Source organism: Anopheles aquasalis, chromosome 3 (genome assembly GCF_943734665.1).
Source record: "Anopheles aquasalis chromosome 3, idAnoAquaMG_Q_19, whole genome shotgun sequence".
Classification (NCBI taxonomy): domain Eukaryota; kingdom Metazoa; phylum Arthropoda; class Insecta; order Diptera; family Culicidae; genus Anopheles; species Anopheles aquasalis.
The window spans coordinates 21,636,596-21,657,814 of record NC_064878.1 but is presented as its reverse complement, the minus strand read 5'-3'; the positions used below and the strand labels follow the sequence as shown (position 1 = coordinate 21,657,814).

The window sequence follows — 21,219 nt, the reverse complement described above, 5'->3', positions numbered from 1 at the left end:
ATGCTATCAATTGCTGGAGTAGGAACTAAAAGTTATCAAATTAAACGTTGTTTACTCACTGCTTTTCAGATATGTTAAGGATGGTTTTTTTGGCACAAAGTACACAATTTTTGCTACACTATCATCGTGTCTCAACGGTACGATGGTAGATATCTTGCTTACTTATTGTTTATAGAGACCGAAGCAAATCAATCAAAACAACTTTTCGCTCTTGGTGCAAACTTCATGCGTTGGTTGCTCCGTTTGTTTTGTGAACCTCAAGAGAACCTCGTTCCTTCGTACCAAGCAAAGCACACGAAACAAACATTTCCCGAAGCTAGGTTTTCGAAAGTTTCGTCGTATGAAAAATGCATGAACATTTATCGAAAAACGTTGGTAAATATTTTGTTCATAATTGATTGTGTTACCTATTTTCATGAACCGGGAATTTTAATTAAAGATTCAAACATACTTCCTCTCATTTATTTATTCTAGGTGATTTTTCCCATTTTGTACGAAAGAATGTTAGCCTTCGATTGCGTGCACCATTATCGTGGAAAACGTGAAACGGGCGGGAGTGTGCGATGTAGCAATTCGATTCGAAGCTACTCATGCGGCACTGAACTCATATACCTGACCTTTGCCCGACCTATTCGGGCGAGTAATTCGAGGAAGTAATGACATGATGATTCTATTTACGTCGATGCTGACTTCATGTCTGCTGAATTACATGGAATCGGTATGATGTGTACACATCATCATACTGTATTTAATGCTATGCACAAATATGGCGCCTGAAAACCGACTGTTTGTCAATCATCACGTTTGATTTGTTTTCATATGTTTGTAGTTAATATGTTCGCTAAATGAAACATGAAATTAAATTATGCTTCCGGCTTCTACCAAACCGTTCTGTATGTCTTATACAATCCAGAATGATTTCGTGTTTTGCGAAACAGCCTTTAGCCACGAGACAATTTATGTTAATAAACTCAACCAGATCAATTTGCACAACAAAATAGTGTATTTAACGGTTCCTCGATATTAACAGAATTCTGAAAACAATGCTGCTCATGAAACATGTCAATTTCTTTCGAAAAGTTGCCGTTAGTAGTTTTTAAACACTGCGAAATCCTGCTCTATCTGTCCTATTTTTGGCGATTCACAAATTTTGCTAGCAACTTTTCTGATGAAAACGTTGAATTCTGGGTCTCTTCGTCGCTAATAAAGTTATTTTTTATTCTGGACTACAAATCATGCTCTAAATTGGACAGAAATGTTTCCATTTACTATTTTAACTAAACCACCTCATTGAGCCTGTCCAAATAATGAGAGTTTTTCCGCAAAAAGCTCATGCAACTATAACACATTTGAACAGAATTCTACTAATTTTCACGTTAAGAAACTCCATATTCTGTTATTGTTGTTAAACACATTCTGGGAAACGCTTTTAATCCCAACGTAAAGCACCGATTCCAGACAGCAGCAGTAATGTTGCTACTAATGGCGTTCGATCCACTATTCCCCGCTAGCAGCACAACAAAATATACACTCTGCATAAGCATAGTACCAGTATAGTCCAATTGTTGCATATTCTAGAACATTCTGATCAACCCAGTCAAACTCACCATCATCAACACCCTCGAACCGATTCATTAACTCATTCCTTCCCTTCCGTCACTCCGTCTCGCTTGTCAAAAGCTCCCCAAAACAAAAAAAACACACACCAACCTCACTCATCTGCACGAAGCTCGTGCTCGTTGCGCTCGTCATAAAAAAAAACACCCAAAATCTACTTACCACCGCACCATCACCGCAACACACCCCAATCTACTTTATCTGCTCACCGAGTCTACGAGCGCGCTTAAGGGATTTTATTTCTCTGTTGCCAGCACGCTTGGCCCTGGCCCCGAGGACCGGGTATACAATAGCACTTAACGGATTCGGGACGGAACACATGCAAATGACGAGCGATGCAATCTAGCCCCCCCCCCCCCCCCCACGGTGGCTGCTCACGAATGAAGCATAACGGGGTAACACCGGCCAGCATCGAGGGCGTGTGCGCGCGCGTGTGTGTTGGTCGATGTTTCGAATAAGATTTATGCGCGATCATACGCTCCATTCCTTGTTCTTGCTGTTCCTCTCGGTCCTGTTTGCATGAGGTCAGACCACCACCACTCGGGGGGAGGGAATACACTGCTGCTATTGCTGTTGCCGCTCGGATGGACGGAGCAGCTGGTGCGCACCAAGGCACCGGGCAGGCAGGCAGACTGAGTGCCGCAACCAAGGCCGAGGCCGAAGTGCAGATCTTCTGTTAAGGGGGTTTCGTTTCACTCGCTCCAACGCATCAACGTGATAAACCGGTGGGGGAAGGGAGGGAAAGGGGTGACAGGAAGCACACGAGAGCGCCCTCTATGCCTCGCTTTTCATTCATTTCGCTTTCCTTTCCTTTACGGCCATAAAATCTCACCCTCTTCCCTTCTACCCCCGGGCTGGCTGGCTGGCTGGCTGGCCGGCAAACGCCAAGTGCAAAGTGCTTTATGGTCCGGTTCCCCAGCACCAGAAGCTAGGTTGAGGGTTGAGTTATGGGGGGTGAGGGGGTTGCCAGTGCGAAAAAATGGTTCAGCGAGCGAATGAAGCTCCCGCCTTAATTAATTTGATCTTAATTGAACTAAACCCTGTTAGGACCGGGGCCATGGGTTTTGTATAATTTTTCATCAGCCCCCTCGCCACCCTTACAAAGAGAGAGAGAGAGAGAGAGAGCGCGAGAGAGCGTGATGTTGAGAAAGCGAGCAGAGAGCACTAAGGTGATGGATGATGGACCGACAGGACAGGACCTAGTGGTGGTCTTCAGCATGAGCTGCAGCAACAAATGCTGAGATTAAAGGTCCAAAAAGGGGGTGGCTCCGTGCTACGCTCATACGGGGGCGTGCTGGCCCCGGCAAGCATTGCTGAATCACTCGTTTTCCCTTTTTTAACGGCGCCAGAAAAGCGCTCGAGGGCAACAGCAGCCAGCCTTCCCTGAGAAACCGGCATAAAACCGAAAATTAGATGCTCGGTTTGTCATTAAAATTGTTTTCATAAGACCGTGGTGGGTGGGCGCTTGCTGACCTAAGGGTAAGGTTGGTGGAGCCGCGCTGCTACTTCAGCTTTAAATTTATTGTCGAAATTGTATTATTTACTTGCGATTCCGGCGCAACACAAAGAGTCAGAGTGGCAGAGAGAGAGAGAGGGACAGAATGGGAATGGGAGAGCGAGTCATTCCAATTAAGCTACTGCCATTTGAGTCATTTCAAGCGAAACAGCACCAAACATCAACAACAACAACAACAACAAGCTCCATCCGTCCATCGAAGTGACGCGGTGACAGCGCGACAACAGGCGAACGTATCGTGTCCGCGCGGCATAGGCGTGTGCAACAACCCAACACATGCTTTCATGCTAATTTTTCCCCGGAATCTGCCCTCGGCCACTTAACGGTTGGTCTTATTTCGCGTTTTTTTTTTCTCTTTGTCATTTTGTTGTGATGCCTCTCGCCTCTCGAGACGCTGCCTAATGCCCCGGTCGTACACCGATTCGACTAACGACCCAATTAAGCGTCGACTTCTCGTCGACGTGGACGACGACGACGACGACGCGCTGCTGCATCCATTAGCTCACTCTAATTCGACAATTTGCTGTACATTCGGAATGAGCGAAAATTTAAATCGTCCAAGCGCGCTCGCGCCCGCTCGCACACACCAAGAGAGACACACGGCTCACCCCAGGTTCCCGTGGTGAACCACGAAATTACGCTGCTCCTCTGGCCTCCTCCATCGCTGAATGCCAGCAAAGAAGTCGTCAGAAGTCTCGTCAGAAGTGCCGGGCTGCGGCAGCTCGATTCCGCAGCAGGCTGTGGGCGTAGGATCGCTCAATTTGTTGCTTCTTGCGGCTCTCAAATCGGTTTTTCGCTTCTTTATCATCTTTTTTGCTTTTTCTCCCCCACTCTCTAGTTCATGCTCGATTTCGACGGAATTACGCCAATTGACTTCGGCATTCGACCAAACAAGAGCGCAAAATGCTGGCGCGGCCAAGAGCAAGAGGGCACATTCGTTTGATGTGTGAGTTAATTAGAATGGCGGTAGTGAATGTTTTGTAGAATGTTGCCGAAAAACACTTACTCGCTGTGACTGGCTGGCGCGTTCCTTCGTTCCTTCGACGGTATCGCCGTCGGAAAGCCATAATCTAGCAGCCAAAGAAATTCTCGAACGAGCGAGCTCGAGCTTAGCAGCGCCGATTTGCACTGCAATCGAGGCGGGTTCGAATCAGTCGCTCAAGCGGTGTCTCAATCCGATCCGTGGCTGATTGGGGCTTGTGTCAGCATCAGGCATCAGCACGTGAGGTGCACCGAGGGTGAAAAAGGGCAACATTAAATTGGAAGTAATCAACGATCCGGTGCGCAAAAGATGTAATGGAGCTGGAGTATGATTCACCGTAGGTAGAACCAGTGTCAGAGACTGCAAATATTGGCGAGATGTTCTAAGAGAAACTGAGTTCTTAGTAGCTCGCTTGCTTCTTGTTTGAAAATCACTTCTTTTGAAGAAATGGCTGTAGTCCTTGACGTGCAGCAGTGCTGCTATTAATCTCATTACAGTATTCATCCTGGCCTGGAGAATGAAGCTAGGTCCAGCAGAGTCTATCCTGATTTACCAGCAGGTAGAAGATGGGAACCATAGAGTGTTCTTTTTTGTGCATGCACAAGAAATCTTTTTGTTCGATAAAACTGTCGATTATTTATACAAGTAACGTTTTAAACTTTCTTAAGCTTGAACACGAAACAATCCGTGCAGGACCATCATGGAAAATCATGTCTCCGTTAGCAAATTTATGCTAATTGTAGAAGTGGTGTTTCGATTTTTCTGTTTTATAGCTCAACTCCATTTTCATGCATATCATTTCACGTGTGCTTAGTGTCCTTCATTAGTTCTGGTGTTCAGGGATTTGATGAAGGAGAGAGTCATGGAAAATGTGGTGATACCATTTTCATCGTGCCATTTACTGGGGGAATTTGCATAGTGACAGCATAGCATACCATCCATCTCATCCTATTTTATCCTCGTTCTTCATTTCGTAAGTACAGAAAGTCCTACTACTAACTACTAATAAGTGATCTAGTGGGTGAATCACTCTATTTTATTGAAGATTTTATTTTAAGATTCGCTGAAAGGCTTTTCTGCTGATGGCTAATCACAATCAGAACACCATATCAGAACGTAGAATTGTGATTCTCCTTTTTGCCGAAATTACAGCAGAAGACACAGGAGTGTGAGTAAAGGCAAGGAGTGAGAGAAAAATGAGATAAAACGGGACGAGATAAAGGAAAGATTGCGAAAACCAGAGAGAGAAGATGAAGAGAGGGAACGATTAACGGGAATGTGTAAAGGTTCGACGGTAGAGCGACAGTTAGCGATTACCCGATGAAGCAAACGGACAAGTTTGCAGTTCTCATTAGATTCTCATAATTCTCATAATTCTCGTTTGATTCTCGATTGATTTCTCGATCGATTTCTGGAATCATAATTCTTCCTGTGTATCGAAGACGCATAAAGAGTCCTGGCAAAGGCCGTAGAATTGGAAGAAGTAATCGCGACTCTCTACTTAATATGGAAAAGTAGACAACACTCTCTGTTTATCGAAATAAGATTGCGAAATATGCGCATTTAATTTCCTGTCCTATGCAAATGCTATTGCGTTCTTACAATCAAGCTACTCGAACGAATGAAAAATAAATACTACACGAATAAATGAAAAAATCCATAAATAATCGAGAAATAGTTTTTAAGCCGTAATTTGAATCCAGTTCAAATTTTCCCATCTTCAAACTTTACAAATAACCTATTAATTTCAATGGCGATGGCTTGAATACGTTCAACGATTTGTTGTTTAGAAATGTCTGTATATAACCCAACAAACCCTCACCAGTCTGATTTGCTAAAAAAAATCCAATCAAAACCCATCTTCAATCCATGTTGAATATCATGAACCCACGCATGAAACCAAATTTTGTAGCAAAACAAAGATCTCTCATGCGATCCTGTAGTCGAATCAAAGTCTAGTTTTTTGCTAACAAGATTGCACAACAGAACCATTTCATCCTTTTTGGTCGAGTAGGCGACTGTTGCCATCCGCTACCTAAAGATTTCATTACTGATAATTCGTGACAACGTCTTGTCGTTGGCTCGCCATCTCGAGACAAAGTGTCTCCCGATCCCCTACTACGTTCGAGTTCATTCAGTTCTTTTACTCGTGTTCTACCTTGTTCTAGCAAAGTATCCCATAAACTGGGTACAGTTTATTCCGTAACGAGTCCCGTGATATTACCGTTTGACAAACGAAAAAAAAAAAATCCCCACAACCTGAAACCCCTGTGTACCTTTATGTGAAAAGATAATTGAAATGCGATCATTTATAGCGCAATATCAACTGTTATCGTTACCTTATTAAGTGACCCTGACTGCTTCACTTTACGACACGGTCAGCGTAATCTGTCGAAGGTTTTGCAAGTTTAACCTCGCTCTTTCTAAGCATATGGCACGAAATTAGCACCCGTGAGGGGGGCACTCGTGACATCATCATCATTCACCATCGCGCCGCGCGCGTGTCCCACGTATCAAGTATGTTCTGAAGCAATAAACAGAAAGCCGGATTCGGGTTTCTTTTTTTATTGGCGACGGCGGCGACAATCCCCAATCCACGCGAAATGGAGTGGCACGACGTGGTCGGCAAATTAACGATTTGTTAAACCACTCCGTACGCCCTCGTCGCCGCCGCCGCCGCCGCCGCCGCAACACCTTAAGTAAGCACGTCACAAATGCATAATCGAGCCCCCAACGCCCGCTCAGCTCATAATCTAAAGTACGCACATAAACATCTCGACGATAACCCGACGGCATCCCCTCTTAAAGACGGGCGGCAAATCCCATCCATCTTGTACAAGGGGTCCCTATGTGCCGCCCGTTTGTCAATACAAGGGTATCAAGGGTCCGGTCCGGTACCACTGTCGCTGCATAATTCACCAAACGAGCACGACGACGACGGACGGCGATACCTGGTTGTCACATTTCGGCACTCGTAAAAACCCCCCATCGCCCTGGGTCGACCACATCCTTCAAATGTCCACTTTTCCCACTTGGTCCTTCGCGTCAAACGGTCAAATCATGTCGCCAACATAAACACTCCTTCCAGCAAAACCAGCGAGCTAAACAAGGCGCTCCAAGTGAGTGACGTGCTCGCGTATGTTTGCGTAGTATCCTCGGCCGTGGTGGTGGTGGTGGTGGTGGTGGTGGTGATGGCGAGTAAGTCAGTCAGCCAGCCAGCCAGCGGGATGGACACGTTCCCAAAAGCTCACGGACCCCCCCGAGGGTTTTAATGGCTGACTGCCCCCGGACTGTCACCGGAGTCGACGCGTGAAACTGACTTTCACACGATGTTTACATTTATATGCTCGAGCGTACGCCTCGTTACACCGGATAACACTCCTCGGCCACGGTCAACGCAGGGTCACAGTGTGGAGAGAGAGAGAGAGAGAGAGAAAAAGAGGAGCGCCCATTTAAGGATGCTCAACAAATCAATCATGGCCACACATGGTCGCCACCATTTGCTGCCTGCTGGTTGGCACTTTGGCCAGCAACGATAATCCGCAGGCCAGGCAGCGCTAGTTTTTTTTTTGCGCCCGCGTTATCCTCCACCAGCACACCAGCGCGGGTTTCTGGTTTCGGATCGGGCACGATCGGTAATTGCTTATAAATCATGTCCAATTGAAAGGTTATTACGCCGATCGGCCCGCGGGAGGGTTGGAGGGCCACTATCTCTTGGTTTTAGCGCCCCCCCCCCCTTCACTTCTGCACTGGCAACATGTTATCTTCGCCGAAATCGCCAATCGGATCGCGTGCCTGCGTTCCACGCATTCCTAATTTTATGCTTTTTTTCCCCGGCCCCCCTTTCGTTGGTTTTATGTTGCTCATTTATGATTTCTACTTCCTATACGATCCGTACACTCGCGGAACAGTTGGCTTACACTGTTGGTTCAACCATTTTGTGAGGCCCCTGCTAACACGAGCACAAGAGCCAAAGAGTGAGGTTAGGTTAACGTTTCTTTCCTTTTTTTTTTCGTTAGTTGGTTTTTTGTTTTGTTTTTGTGGTTTACGTTTATGGCCCCCGAGGGGCGGTTTTACGAGGGTTGTGCTGTGTAATCGATTAATCCATTCCGGTTGGTTCGCTCTCCATGGCATGCTAGACGAGACACTAGACAAGAGAAGGGAGTTGGCTACTCCACTCGCTGGCAACCGGGCCAAGGATAATGGAATACCGCTTTTTTTTGTTGCAGACATCCCAGAGCCTCCTATGGTTTATTCTGTCGTGAAGCTCATGGACAGAGCGACCGGTCGGTCGGTCGATCGATTCGTCCGCTATCAACGTACAGCACGTGTCACGCTCTCCATCTTCATCCTCCGCCCCTCATCAACCCCCCCCCGAGAAGTGCCGAAGCACGCAGATTTACGATCCTTGTCAAGTGCCCTTCTTCTTCTACTTCTTCTTTTTTGACCCCCGAGACCCCGAGAAGGCCTCGCGGCAGACACATTTGCGATTTGCAATAGTTCCGAAAGGCCCCGGAGAGAGGCCCCGCGTGAGGACCGTGTGTAAGGGGGTTGACTTGACGCAGACACTCCCTGACACAGCGCGTGTCGCTCTGCCGCACCTCGAAATCGTCTGTGCGACCTTCCGGACCTTCTTTAACCGCTTCATGGCTTCACGCAAAGGAAGAGCGTCTTACGGAGTCATAAAAGGACGATATGGTATCGACAGACACATGACATGATTTAAAGGAGGGGGTGAAGACGATCAACAAAAGGAGACGCCCGGACCGATAAATCTGAATCCGGTCCCTTACATTCGCTCGCATGGACTGGACGTGTTGGACGGGACGACAATGTCCAGCGCCGGGGGGGCGGGGGACGAGGGCTAATTATGCGCCCTTTGCAGAATGCGAAGACCAACCGCACTGCACAGCAATGACACCTCCGTAGCTCATCTTCATTCGCAATTTACGAGGTTTGATCCCAAAATTTTCCGATTCCAAGATTCCAGTACTCTCTACAAGAAAATGGGCTCCTCCTTCTTCTTCTCCTGTTTCTTCTGATGCCCCCCCTTGCGCCTGATCCTGTTGATCTTTCACTCATCACCCGCCTTGCTACGCATCATTTGTTTGAGGGGAAACAAAAACTCAAATTCACACGTCTGCCAGTGACCCCAAGACTGACAGCGGCCGCTTCTGAGGGGCTTGGAAAAAGGCTGGAGACCGCTCGTAAAACCGTGTTTGATGATGATTGGTTTCCATTTGAATAAAAATTTAGGAGAGCATAAAAGCATCAAAATGGAAGATTGATGGCTACCGCCGAACGTGCGCTACCGGAAAAGAAGGAGAAGAAGAAGAAGGGATTAGAAGGCGAAGGACAAGTCGATCGTCTCCTCGACACATTGCCCTTTGTCTCGGGTCCGGGTCCGGGTCCGGGTGAATCCGAGACCACAGACACATTCGTGGTGGTTTTTGTTTGAGCCTCGGGAAGCTCGATAAGGCAATCAACGCTGGGGGGCCCCTGCTGTGTTGTAAGGTTTTTTTTTACCGTGCCCGGTCTTCTGTGTCGCGTTGAGGTCGCGCTACTGGTCCTGGCGTGGCGCACATTGTGTGCAGTGCCAGGTGATGATATTGATTACATGATGAGCTCTGTAAATCAGACTCTGGGCCGGTGAATTCTTTGAGACATACTCTGGCTCACCGCATACCTTCGCTCCAAACAACTTTTAGAGTTCTCGTGGCATGCCGAATGCCAATAGATTCCGCTGCTGCTACTTCTACCGGAGCCAAGCGGCACTAATCGAATGCTTTTAACCCCAAAAAAGGACGATGAGGTAATGTCGAAGGACAATAAATCTATCCTTGCGCTATAGTAAGCGCGCACCTCTCTCTCTCTCTCTCTCTCCCCGAAAAGCTGCAGATTACCTTGCCTTGCAGGACCTGAGGATGGTCCGTGCGGTGAGACAGACGGCGACCATGAGCGCGAGGGCGTTCGTAATGAAGATAAATGCTCCGATTCACGTTGATGTCTTTTGAATGGCTCTCTGAATGTTGAAGGGGATGGTGGTAAGGGCACACGTGTTATGAGGGGTTTCTTTTACCTCGCAAGAAAAATGGCACACAATATGGGATGGTTTGGGGTGATGGGGAAAAGGATTCCGTTGGTTTCCTTTTTCTTCCTCCACATTTTTTTTTGCTTGCATATTTTTGTTTGGAGTTGAGAAGCCCAAGCTTTCTTTCACTTTCGAGCGTTCGCGAGCGGAGACGCTAAGCCCACACGCTCTTCGACTCGCCTCGCCGCCTTGGATTATCTTTTCAGTTTATTGAAATGAGACGTGGAGAAGGTACCATACCACGTACCAGCAAACATATTGGTAAACGGTACAACATGGACCTTTTCTGAGACCTCGATAAAGTATTAGCGGTTCTACTAAACGCCAAAATGCAATTCTAAATGCCCCGATTTGCTCGATCCCCGAGAATCCTCTAAATCCGGTGGCGCGCTTCACTCTCTCTCTCTCTTTCTCTGTAGGCATTCCCCGTTACGGGGAAAAAAACACAGCCACGAATGGCGGACACCCTGATCCCGATTTGCAATCCGTAAAACACCAATTAAGTACGCCAATTTGCTGATTGCATATTAAACCGCTACTACGCGGCGTTAGGTGTATCATCGCAATCCTCCCTTAAATAATCCCCTCCATCCTCTCACGGTGGGAGTGCGGGCTGGACTCACGTAATACACGGCAGTAGCAGTAGCAGACGAGCTCGTGCGCCGCTCGTCAGCTGTCAGCGTCAGCGTGCACTAATCCGCGGTATCGAATACTAAGCACACGGTCCACGAGTGCCGGTGTGCAATGAAGGTAATGATTAATAGAATACATTTAAATTGGACCCGGATTGCCTTGTTAGCTGGAATGCTTACGTCACAAAAATGATCAAAATGAGGTGCCTGCGCTCGTCCTCAAATCAGGAGCTAAGCACTTACACTGCTCGTCAGTAACGTAGGTACGCATGTCAACTTTATCTTGTTGGGACTGCATTTAAACAACTGTGTAAGAAACATTCTTATAGCTTATTTTAATATACTGCTTTAAGGGGGGACTTCGGTATTTAATTTTTATTTGTGACACATGTTTTTAACATTTTTCCCTGAAAGCTGATCCTTTCAAGAGTATTGTGTAAAAGTTTTGGATCAATTGAAGAAAAACTGACAAAGATACAGATTTTTGAAAATCCGCGTTTCATAAAAGGCTCCATGTAGCCCGCTACTTTGAAGAGCGTTTCCCTAAACCAACGTTTTCAAACTCGGTGCCCATCGTACCGTAAAAACTACTGGGTTGATCGTTTTGGAATTTTTTACACATAATTTGTACACTCTTTGCCAGGTAGCCCCGTCGAGATATAATTAAAATTGTTGATACTTTTTTTAAAACAAATCTGTAAAGTTCGTTTTTTATGGCAGAATCGCAAAAAGCATCACTTTTTCAACTTTAAAAATCTGCCAAAAATCGAAAAATTGAAATATCATCAAAAACTTTCCGGGGCTACCTAGATAAATTTATAATCTTTCTAACGAATATCAATTTGTATTTTTCTGATGACCCGTCACGCAGCTACGATGGGCACCAGAAAAAAGTATCTTTTCGAAGACACGACTGCCTAAATTTGATGCCATGGAATAGTTTGCACATGAAAGTTGCTCAAAACTATATCAAATGTTCTTCAAAAGATGTAGATTAATATGCCATTTATTTGCATAAATAAAATTGAATGGTTACGTCACAAAAAGTCGTCAAAAAAGGGCCTTTTTTGGCCCGAAAATAAGTCCCCCCTTAAGGGGGGCTTCGGTAAAAAATCTCATTTTTTCAATTTTTTGTGACAAGTGGCAATGGCATATTAAACTATGTACAACTTCTTTTGAATATTTAGTTCTATTTTGGGGAAGTTTTTTTAAAAAATTTCATCCATGGCATCAAATTTATGAACTTGCGTCTGCAAAAAGGTACTTTTTCCGATGCCCATAGTATTTCTATGGTAAAAAAAAACAAACTGTAACAATTTTACCAACAACAATTATCTGAAGAATATTTAAAAATTAAATTGCTTCACTACTCCAGAATGGGAAAATATAGGAGCAATATTCTCTACTATTAATCTACTCTTCCTAAATTCTCAACAATGAATTCCTTTAATCCACAGCATTTTATTCCTTTAATCATGGAATCAATTACAGGAAGAGCGTGGATTAACAGAAAAAAGCTAAAGCGAATGCGAATGATCGCACATCTCTTGGTGAGAAACTTGTTCCATTTGTTCGTTTGATCCGTGCTATTACAAATTAACTTGAAAATCTATAAAATGAAATGCCCAAAAGGGGTTTAATCTACCAGGAAGATGCGCCCGAAAAGTACCGCTACGCAAAATTGTAGATGAACAATCGCTTTACTGCTAAATATCGCGGATGTGACAGGCAAAACATTTTGTGGAACGACGGAACCAAAATAAATTGGTATGGTTCATCCTCTCAACGGCTCATGTTTTCCTTTCAAAGAATTTCATGCTCGCTTTCCGAAGAAAAAGTCAATCATCGAGATGGAAGCATCATGATTTGGGAGCATGTTTTTCATGGTCTGGTGCAGGTACCTTATTCAAAATGATAAACACCATGAGTGCTTTCGAGTGTAAATCTAGCATAGAATACGGCTTTCTGTTTTATGTGGAAAAAAATATATTTGAAAGACAGTCTAGGTATATGGTGATTATGCTTTAAGTGAAATATATTGTAAATTGTATTTTGTTCAAGTCAATCTTGTAAACAACTTTTACACAACTTTTTCTAGCGTTTCTTTTCTACAAATTAATTAGTAGATAAAGTAATAAATAGATAAAGAACAGTTTTACATATTTTATAGACAAGATATTGTTAATGGAAAATAATTAAACATAGAAAATTCCTAGGGTTTGGCAGCTTTGATAAACAGGTGATGTGATATCTTCTGCTATCAGTGACAAACAAAATCTAAAAAAAACCTAATAATACAGCTCCAAACTCCTGTTACCAACTCAAATGGTCAGCAGTGTACATTCCCTCAACACCAGCGAACAGCTTTAGGGTTTAGAGCGATAAAAACAATAAAAAAGGAATGTCGAAAGCAATGTCATTGCTTGGAGGATATAATTTATGAATCAAATTATTTATTCTGACCGTAAACATAAAGCATAAAACGATTACCAAAAAAAAACTAAACCCAAAAGCACACACTTTATGCGAGCGCAAATCTACCGAGAGTAAAAGTATTCGCAAGCAATTAAACAGTTTTCCCTTCGCTTCGCTTGATTCGCTATTTGGTTTTCTGGCTGGTGAGGCTTCTTGATACCTTCCACTGTTGTTGTTGTTGTTCGTGTGATTCTAAAACAGCGAACCTGGTCTACCGGATTCGACCGCACCTTTTTCCCGGCGTGCCAATCGGGAGCTCTCGAAAAGTTCGTTTTTCACGAAATAACCACAGCAAACCAGCGGACCACCATCAAGCGGAGCGTTAGCAAACTCCATTTTCATTACAAACTGGCCGAAAGTCAAACAAAACCCAGCAAAGCGGTGAGTAAGAAGACTATAAACCAACCAGCTCGCTGGCTGGTGGGGTTGGAGCGTGGCTACCAGCATCACGGTGGCCAACCGGCGTCGCTCTGTAAAATTGCCGAATCGTTCCGTCTCATTAGACGCCTCCCAGACCGCCTCTCACCTCTGGTTCCGAGGCTCTAGTGGTAATCGCTCACGTTGCTCGTTCGATCGATCCACCCTGCGATCGACCAAAGCACTCTCCGCAGCATCACTGTAGCTGTGGCTTGTGAGCGGGCGACAGTACAGAACCTCAACAGTCTTTCTCACCCGCTCTGCGTCTAAATTTTCATCCAATTTTTCGACGCAATCGATTCAATTTATCTCGCCTCGGCAGCGCGTGCCAGCGGGTGGTAGTGGTGGTGGTAGAGGGTGGCCTCAATCACCGAAAAACGGATTCAGCTAATCACCCAGACCAGCCCAGCCCAGCGCAGCCCAACTTCCAGCGCATCCTTGGTCCGTTGTGATCCGGATGCAGGGAATGATTGGCTCGGCAGCAGGTCCGTACAGGCAACGGAACGAGCTGTAAATGGAACCCCATGGCCTACTCTAACTTTTGCCCAGCAGCACACCAACGTTGACGACACCATGGAGCACACACAAACGCGGGCACAAATACACACGCCACCGGAGAGAGCAGCCCGGCTGGCTGGCTCGCTTTTTTGTCACACGACACACGGCCACACTTCCGCCGCCCCCCTTCCGTGTGTGGGAGATTTCAATTTTCGCCCCGACGAAAATCGATACCACATACACGGCACACATACACGGTACACATTCCCACGATCGGTCGGTATCGCGGTTTGAGAAGAGCAAAAAATAAAATAAAATGTAACCTGGCGCTGGGGCCTGGCAGGACGCTCTCTAGTCTACCACCGGAAGCTGGACCAAGGGAGCGTGCCGAGTGCCATAATGTAACACACTTTGGACAGTCCACAGACACATACACCCAGTGTGGCCACCTCTGTGTTCTGTTGATAATACTTTTTCCTTTTGTTATCCTTCCCTATGCCAGCCAGCCAGGTCACTCCCAGGACTTTTGCTAATCCAACTTGCACTTGCGCGCACGCACACATCCACACAGCACTAGCCACAACACCACGAGCCACAGTGACATAAAGTAATAAAAAAAAGGCGAAACACCTCGGATAAGGATATCGGCAACGGATGGGGCGGCACAAAAAGGGGGCAGGGGCGTGATGGAGGGCGGCCATACTGTTTCTAATCTCCAGCTCCGAACAACCGGCACAAACCGGCAGCTTGCTTGGATGATGATGACGATCCGCGTTGGACTCGTTTGCTTTGACTTTCGGTTAGCGGGAATCGTGATTGTGAGATTCTCACTTTTTTTTCACAATGACATCACATCGATCGCCTCCCTTGGCCGGCCGGCTTGGGAAGCTATCCTCTTTGCTTCCTTCGTGCCCAGTCCGTCCCGGTTCCTCAATGACTCGCAGTGACTGGCATTTAAAACGGGAAACACTCGGACACACGGTGCTGTTGTTTGTGTTTTTTCGATCGCAACAACAATAACGGTTGCGTGCGAGATAAGCAAAATTATGAAGATCCACCAACGAACTGAATAAAGAGCCCAGGAGCACAGCTGCATGGCTCTGGATTCCGCTGAGCACAATCACCTTTTAACAACAATCGTCTCGAGAGCCACTCGGCGGACCGAGTTTACGTGCCTCAGGATCGGAAACGGCACGGTCAACGCAAAGCGATACGGAACAGCAACACCTTCTCTTCACCCTCGACAACCATCTGCTCGGTCGAACTGTTCGCGACTGCCACCGAGTCGGGGCTGGATTTCTCGGCGAACTCATGGCGAGCAGCAACAGCGTCGCCGATCACCGCGGAGACTGCCCGCATCCTCGCATGCGTCGACGAAGATGACGACGACGACAACGACCGAACGGAATTCGGCTTCCGGCGTAAGATGCGTTCCGTCGAAAGGGACGCAACTGTGTCCACTGCCCTGTGTTCGCTTCCCGCAAGTCAAAGTGTCAATTCTGGTAGGTCGTTCAATATGAAGTGAATATGTTTTGCACGCAAAACCGCAACGGCGTCCGCCATTAACACGCCCGCACGGACGAGACGAACGGCAGCGAAAGAGTATAGTTTTGGTTTCGATTCGTTCGGTGCGGGGTCTAGTGTTGCGGCGTCCTTTTTCTCTTGTTCGGACCCGGCCCCAAGGCCGGTTGGCTCATTTGCTTTGTTATCGTTTTACTGAGGGAGCGGCGTAGATGGGATGGACTGCTATCGTGTAAGGACTTTTCCATTTTCGAGGAAGGCGTTCATCTGCTCTTTGCCTTTTTGATGGTTCCGGTTGTCTGAAGAAGGTGAAGCCGGAATCGATTTACAGATCTACTCATTTGGATGTTTCTATTAAAATAAAAGGCGTTAAAAGTTAATTGCTGCAAGATTTAATGGCGGGCAGCTCCCATTTGTTTGGTTCGGTGACTATAATTATCTGAATTATTGGAGCTATCTTCGGAGAGTTTTTCTTGTATTAGACTGTTAGATTGAAGTGTAAAACATCCGATTGGATGTGAGAAAAACTTACTTATTTGTCTTTGAAACAAAAGGAGCACGTGTCCTACAAGACCACGTTTTGACCGTTAAATCTCTAAATTCAAACGATTCGGCGGTTCGAGCAGGTCCGCAAAACATGTTGTGCTACGTGGGTTTGTTTTGATTTTCTCGTTTCGTTCGGAGCTCGGTTTTTGTAAAATCGCCCTTAAAATGGTAATTTTTTAACTGTTTTGGACGCTCCAGATCCAGATAAAGGTGATAAGAGTGCACTCAAGTCGTTTCCCAACTCCCACCGTCGGTTCCTTGTGAAAAGTGGGCCAGAAAAGTGTGAAGAACAGTTGGAGTACCGCGGCGCGAAAGATTCACAAAACCACGAGGCTGAAACGGAAGAACAAGGACTCTAAATCCTTTTACGACGCCGTGGGAATCAATCAAACGACACAGAATCTACTGCAGAGAGGTCAGAAATCTGCGTCCAACACCCAGGAAACCGCACCGGCAAGTTACAAAGGTTCGTGAAACCGCATTAGGAACTGTTGCATTAACGATCGATCGATTTCTCCTTCCAGTCATCCTCGCTGAACAACAACGATGGCAAACATTTTACTGAGTGAAGCGGAGAAAACTTACATTCTGCACGGAATACAGAAAAACTACCGCAACGATGGACGTTCGAATCGAGACTATCGACCGATGGAGCTGGAGCTGGACATCGTCGTGCACGCGTCCGGATCCGCCCGTCTCCGGCTTGCCAACACGGACATTCTGGTCGGGGTGAAGGCGGAAATCGACACTCCGCACCCGGATCGACCGAACGAGGGTAAAATTGATTTCTTCATCGATTGCTCGGCGAACGCGGCACCCGAATTCGAAGGCCGCGGAGGGGAACGGCTGGCTGAGGAGATATCGAACACGCTGGCGAAAGCGTACGAATCGCAGCGTGGTTTCGATCTGTCCGCCCTGTGCATCCTAGCGAACCACCAGTGCTGGAAGCTGTACGTGGACGTGCTGGTGCTGGAATGTGGTGGCAATCTGTTTGATGCCATTTCGCTCGCCGTGAAGGGAGCCCTTTATAACACGCGTGTACCGCGGGTTTCCACCGCCATGCTGGACGGTGGGTCGATGGATCTGATCCTCACCGATGATCCGTACGATTGTGAGCGGCTGAAGGTCGACACGGTTCCGCTGCTGGTGACGGTTTGTAAGATCGGAGAACAGTGCGTGGTGGATCCGTCGGCCGAGGAAGAAGAATGCAGTGCGGTCAGTGTCGTGGTGGGAGTCTCTTGTCGTCCCGAAGGCAAACAGAGCATCACGACAGTGCGTACATCGGGCGAGGGTTCGATTCACATGGACACGTTACAGAAGTGCTTCGATCTGGCCGCCAGTGCAGCCTCATCACTGAACAGTGCACTGACCAGTGCGATGAAGGAAGATGAAAAGCGAAATTCCACAGCCCACGGCAAGCGGAAGATATTTGGTTTTTTGAAATAAAGCAGCAAGCGTGCGTCTTATTGCAAGGAACGAACAAAGGAGATCTTTATTTTCTAAACTTCAAATATACCACACAACCGAGCAGACCTAAGAAGGCACATACTTTCAATGGTTTCTTGGATTTGATTGGCAGTTTCGGTTCGGACGTTATATGGAGAATCGGCTTCGGAGCAGACAGCTTATGGTGCACGAGTAGTTGTGCCTGAAACCCGCGCATTGTACTCTGCAAGGCTCTAAGTACCCGCTGCAAGTTGGAAGCTTCCATAACATCATCGAAAGCCTGCGGATTCTGGCTGCGTTCGATGAGCTCTTTCGTGTAAACCAGTGTACTATGCAGGACGATCATCTGCTTGTGGATATTAGCCAGCATCTCTAGTGTGTCGTACATACTGTTAAAGGAGAGAGAGAAAAATAATTACAACTGATAATTGCCGCGGTGGAAAGTGAACACCTACTCAATAGTAGACGCTGTTTGCTGGACATTCAGACTGCCCTTTGACCAGGGATGCTGGTGGAGATCGTACAGCCCGAGCAGAATCCTTTTACGCTGAATCGGATACTTGATGCCAACTTCGCGCAAACGATCGTCGGTCATGGTGAGAAAGTCGAACAGATCTACGTCCTTTTTGGCGAAAAAGTGCAGCATGTCCTCACTATTCATCCCAAACAGAAGCCCATCGATGTTCGAGTGATGCCCGCTGTCGATCAGATCTTTGTAGTTCGAGTAATTACGATACTTGGCCGCCACCAGGTATGGTTCCTCTTCTGCCGGGAAAAGTTCAGCCACCTCCGTGTGGCCCGCAAGAATGGCACATTGTCTCGGCGTAAATCCGGCCCGGTTCACGATGTTGGGCTGGGCACCGGCACGCAGCAACCCTTTGACGATCTCGTAGTGATTGTTTATAACGGCGAGAAAGAGAGCCTACAAAAAGGGAATGAGAAACAGTTGACTCGAAGCGGGTCCTCGCTTTTCTTCCCCTTCACCTACCGTATTCCCATCTCGGTCCACCGTTATCAGTGGAGATTCGCCAACTATTTCCTTCACCACCTTCAGGTGGCCCTGCTGGCAGGCAAACATGAGTGGCGTACAACCGAATCGATCCAGCACCTCGATGATGGCCCCGAAATCGAGCAACAGCCGGACGACCGGATACACCAGCTCCGTAGGTTTCGGCGAAGCACAGGCCTTCATCAGTGCCGTCTCCATGCCGATCATCTGATTAGCGTCTACCTTTTCCACCACCAGCAGATACTCCACGATATCTCGGTGTGCCTCGTAGCACGCGCTGAATATAATGGGCCATCCCTGGGCCACCAAGCCACCGGAGCGCAGGCTTCTATCGAGGTCCAGGATCCGCTTCGTCTCTTCCAAATTGCCATCACATACCGCATTATTCAGCAGCAGCTCATAATTGACCGGAGGAGCACGTGGAACTGCCGGTGTCTGGTTACCAGCGGGAAAGGAGAAAACCAAAGAACCGCATTGAAATAAAAAGCACAGCACAATCGAGGGACACTTACCGGCCTCGGGCACTCAGAATAGAATCCGAACTCGTCGTACTCATCATCCTCATCCGAGTCGTCGTATCCTGCCGGGCGATACATTTCGGTGGAGAATTGAGGAACGCAAATGCCGGTTCTCGGAAAAAATGCCGGTTCTCGAAAAAACTGTTTTGTAAACAATTCCGCGCTTCAGCTGAGCTGAGCCAACTGAGCTACTCGCAGTATGATAACCCTTATTGAGCTACTAAGGATTATTTGAAAAAAAAAAATAAAACGACGGTTAAAAGGTTAAATTGGAACAGGAAATGCGATAATTTACTGCTAGTATGCTAGTAAATTAATGCATCAGTGCAGTACTTCCTTTGCCTTAATGTCTTTTCCACACATTTGATTAGTTTTCGAAGCAACTTTCCTCTCGAGATGTTTAATTTTACTGAAAGCAGCTACAAGGTTTGAAAATTTACTCCTCCTCATCATTCTCGATACAATAGGATAATTAAAGAAGGTATAGGTCCTATCTTCCAAACAGAAACAATTCCTTACTTCACCGTTAAAATCACCGGACACTATCGGTGTAACGGCAACCGTAACCCCAAGGTACTGCGACCTTCAGCGGAGAGTAAATATGCGAAAATTCTCATACCTCTGCCACCTATTCCAATTCGCTGCAGCACATTGTAGCAGCACCTACGAGCTAGATGGTGCCACCTACGGCCTTTAGCACGTACTGTTGCTTTATTTCTGAACTGATCGTTGGATCGATCAGTAAGTGATAAGATGGCAAGCGGTGCTCTCAAGGCTGGTGTTGAAGTGAGACAATTTCCTGTAAAAAAGTTTCATTATTCCAATACTCACTTGTGTCTTGTGTCTCTCCCTAATCCCCGAAGGACTGCAACACAAAATTAACTGTCGATGGTTGGTTGAAACGGGTCGAGCGACGCAGAGAGCTAGCCGGTCTGGATGAGTACGATTCCTACGGCGAACCGACGAAAGATGAAGTGCTGACCAAACGAGGATCATGGACGGGACGGTATGATTTCCTTCTTTCACTGCTCGGATACTCCGTGGGCCTGGGAAACGTTTGGAGGTTTCCTTATCTCTGCTACAGCAATGGTGGAGGTAAGTTGAATCCGAAATCGAATCCCCAAGACCATTCCTGCAACTACTATCGTGCCCATCCTCTAGGAGCCTTTTTGATTCCCTTCGCCGTTATGCTGATTATTGCCGGACTGCCGCTGATGTTTATGGAGCTCTCGTTGGCGCAGTACGCTGGGTTAGGTCCAGCGATTCTCTTCAAACGGATCGCTCCACTGTTTGAGGGGCTCGGTTATGCGATGATCCTTATAGCTGGCACCGTCATGTTGTACTACAACGTGATCATTGCTTGGACGGTCTACTATATGACCGTCTCATTCGAGGTGCCACTGCCCTGGAGAGGCTGCCAGCAAGAGTGGGCCAGTGAGATGTGTTTTTCGTACGAAGAAGAAGATGACTGCCAGGCCGGAAAGGGAGTGTACTACAAGACCAAGTGTTTCTCCAGTGATCAGGCAGCCACGCTGAATCTGACCCAGCGGTTGCCTCGGAAACCACCTGCGGAAGAGTTTTTCAAGTAAGACATGGTCGGCTTATCGTTTAGGCGGCAGCAAATGGATATGGGTCTAATCTTACTTGTTCGCAGGAACTACTTCCTCCAGATATCACCGGGCATTGAGATAACGGGCACGATCAACCAACGGTTAGCTCTGTGTCTTCTGGTCGCCTGGATCATTGTATTTCTTTGCTTGTGCCGAGGAGTGAAGAGCTCTGGTAAGGTCGTTTACTTCACTGCCCTCTTCCCGTACGTCGTCCTGACGATGCTGTTCATCCGTGGCCTTACCCTTCCCGGAGCGTACGATGGCATCATGTACTATCTGCGGCCCGATTGGGAGAAACTGCAAACTGCTCAGATCTGGGGAGACGCGGCCGTACAGATCTT

At 46.9% G+C, this 21,219-nt stretch overlaps 4 protein-coding genes across 4 annotated transcripts in view; 2 read left to right on the top strand and 2 right to left on the bottom strand.

Annotated features, from left to right (window-relative positions):
- The window catches only part of LOC126575340 (uncharacterized), a 65,496-nt gene extending 50,003 nt beyond the window's left edge, over positions 1-15,493 (bottom strand). Inside the window, exon 1 of the mRNA XM_050235983.1 lies at positions 15,353-15,493. The gene's annotated coding sequence lies outside the window, so the exon portion shown is untranslated. The remainder of the gene's footprint in view (positions 1-15,352) is intronic.
- A 929-nt stretch (positions 15,494-16,422) lies between these two features.
- LOC126574326 (exosome complex component RRP42) lies at positions 16,423-17,772 on the top strand. Its single transcript, XM_050234465.1, has 2 exons — positions 16,423-16,748; positions 16,820-17,772. The coding sequence occupies exon 2, from the start codon at positions 16,842-16,844 to the stop codon at positions 17,739-17,741; it is 900 nt and encodes a 299-aa protein (XP_050090422.1). The 5' UTR covers positions 16,423-16,748; positions 16,820-16,841; the 3' UTR covers positions 17,742-17,772.
- Positions 17,765-19,379, bottom strand: LOC126574325 (ankyrin repeat, SAM and basic leucine zipper domain-containing protein 1). Its single transcript, XM_050234464.1, has 4 exons — positions 19,263-19,379; positions 18,730-19,185; positions 18,197-18,663; positions 17,765-18,130 (listed from the first exon to the last, which is right to left on the bottom strand). The coding sequence occupies exons 1-4, from the start codon at positions 19,344-19,346 to the stop codon at positions 17,788-17,790; spliced, it is 1,350 nt and encodes a 449-aa protein (XP_050090421.1). The 5' UTR covers positions 19,347-19,379; the 3' UTR covers positions 17,765-17,787.
- A 617-nt stretch (positions 19,380-19,996) lies between these two features.
- Positions 19,997-21,219, top strand: part of LOC126579013 (sodium- and chloride-dependent glycine transporter 1-like) — a 2,453-nt gene continuing 1,230 nt past the window's right edge. Inside the window, exons 1-4 of the mRNA XM_050242211.1 lie at positions 19,997-20,054; positions 20,132-20,363; positions 20,430-20,853; positions 20,923-21,219. The exon at positions 20,923-21,219 is cut by the window's right edge and continues 442 nt beyond it. Of these exons, the coding sequence (XP_050098168.1) occupies positions 20,022-20,054; positions 20,132-20,363; positions 20,430-20,853; positions 20,923-21,219 (986 nt within the window). The 5' untranslated portion in view covers positions 19,997-20,021. The remainder of the gene's footprint in view (positions 20,055-20,131; positions 20,364-20,429; positions 20,854-20,922) is intronic.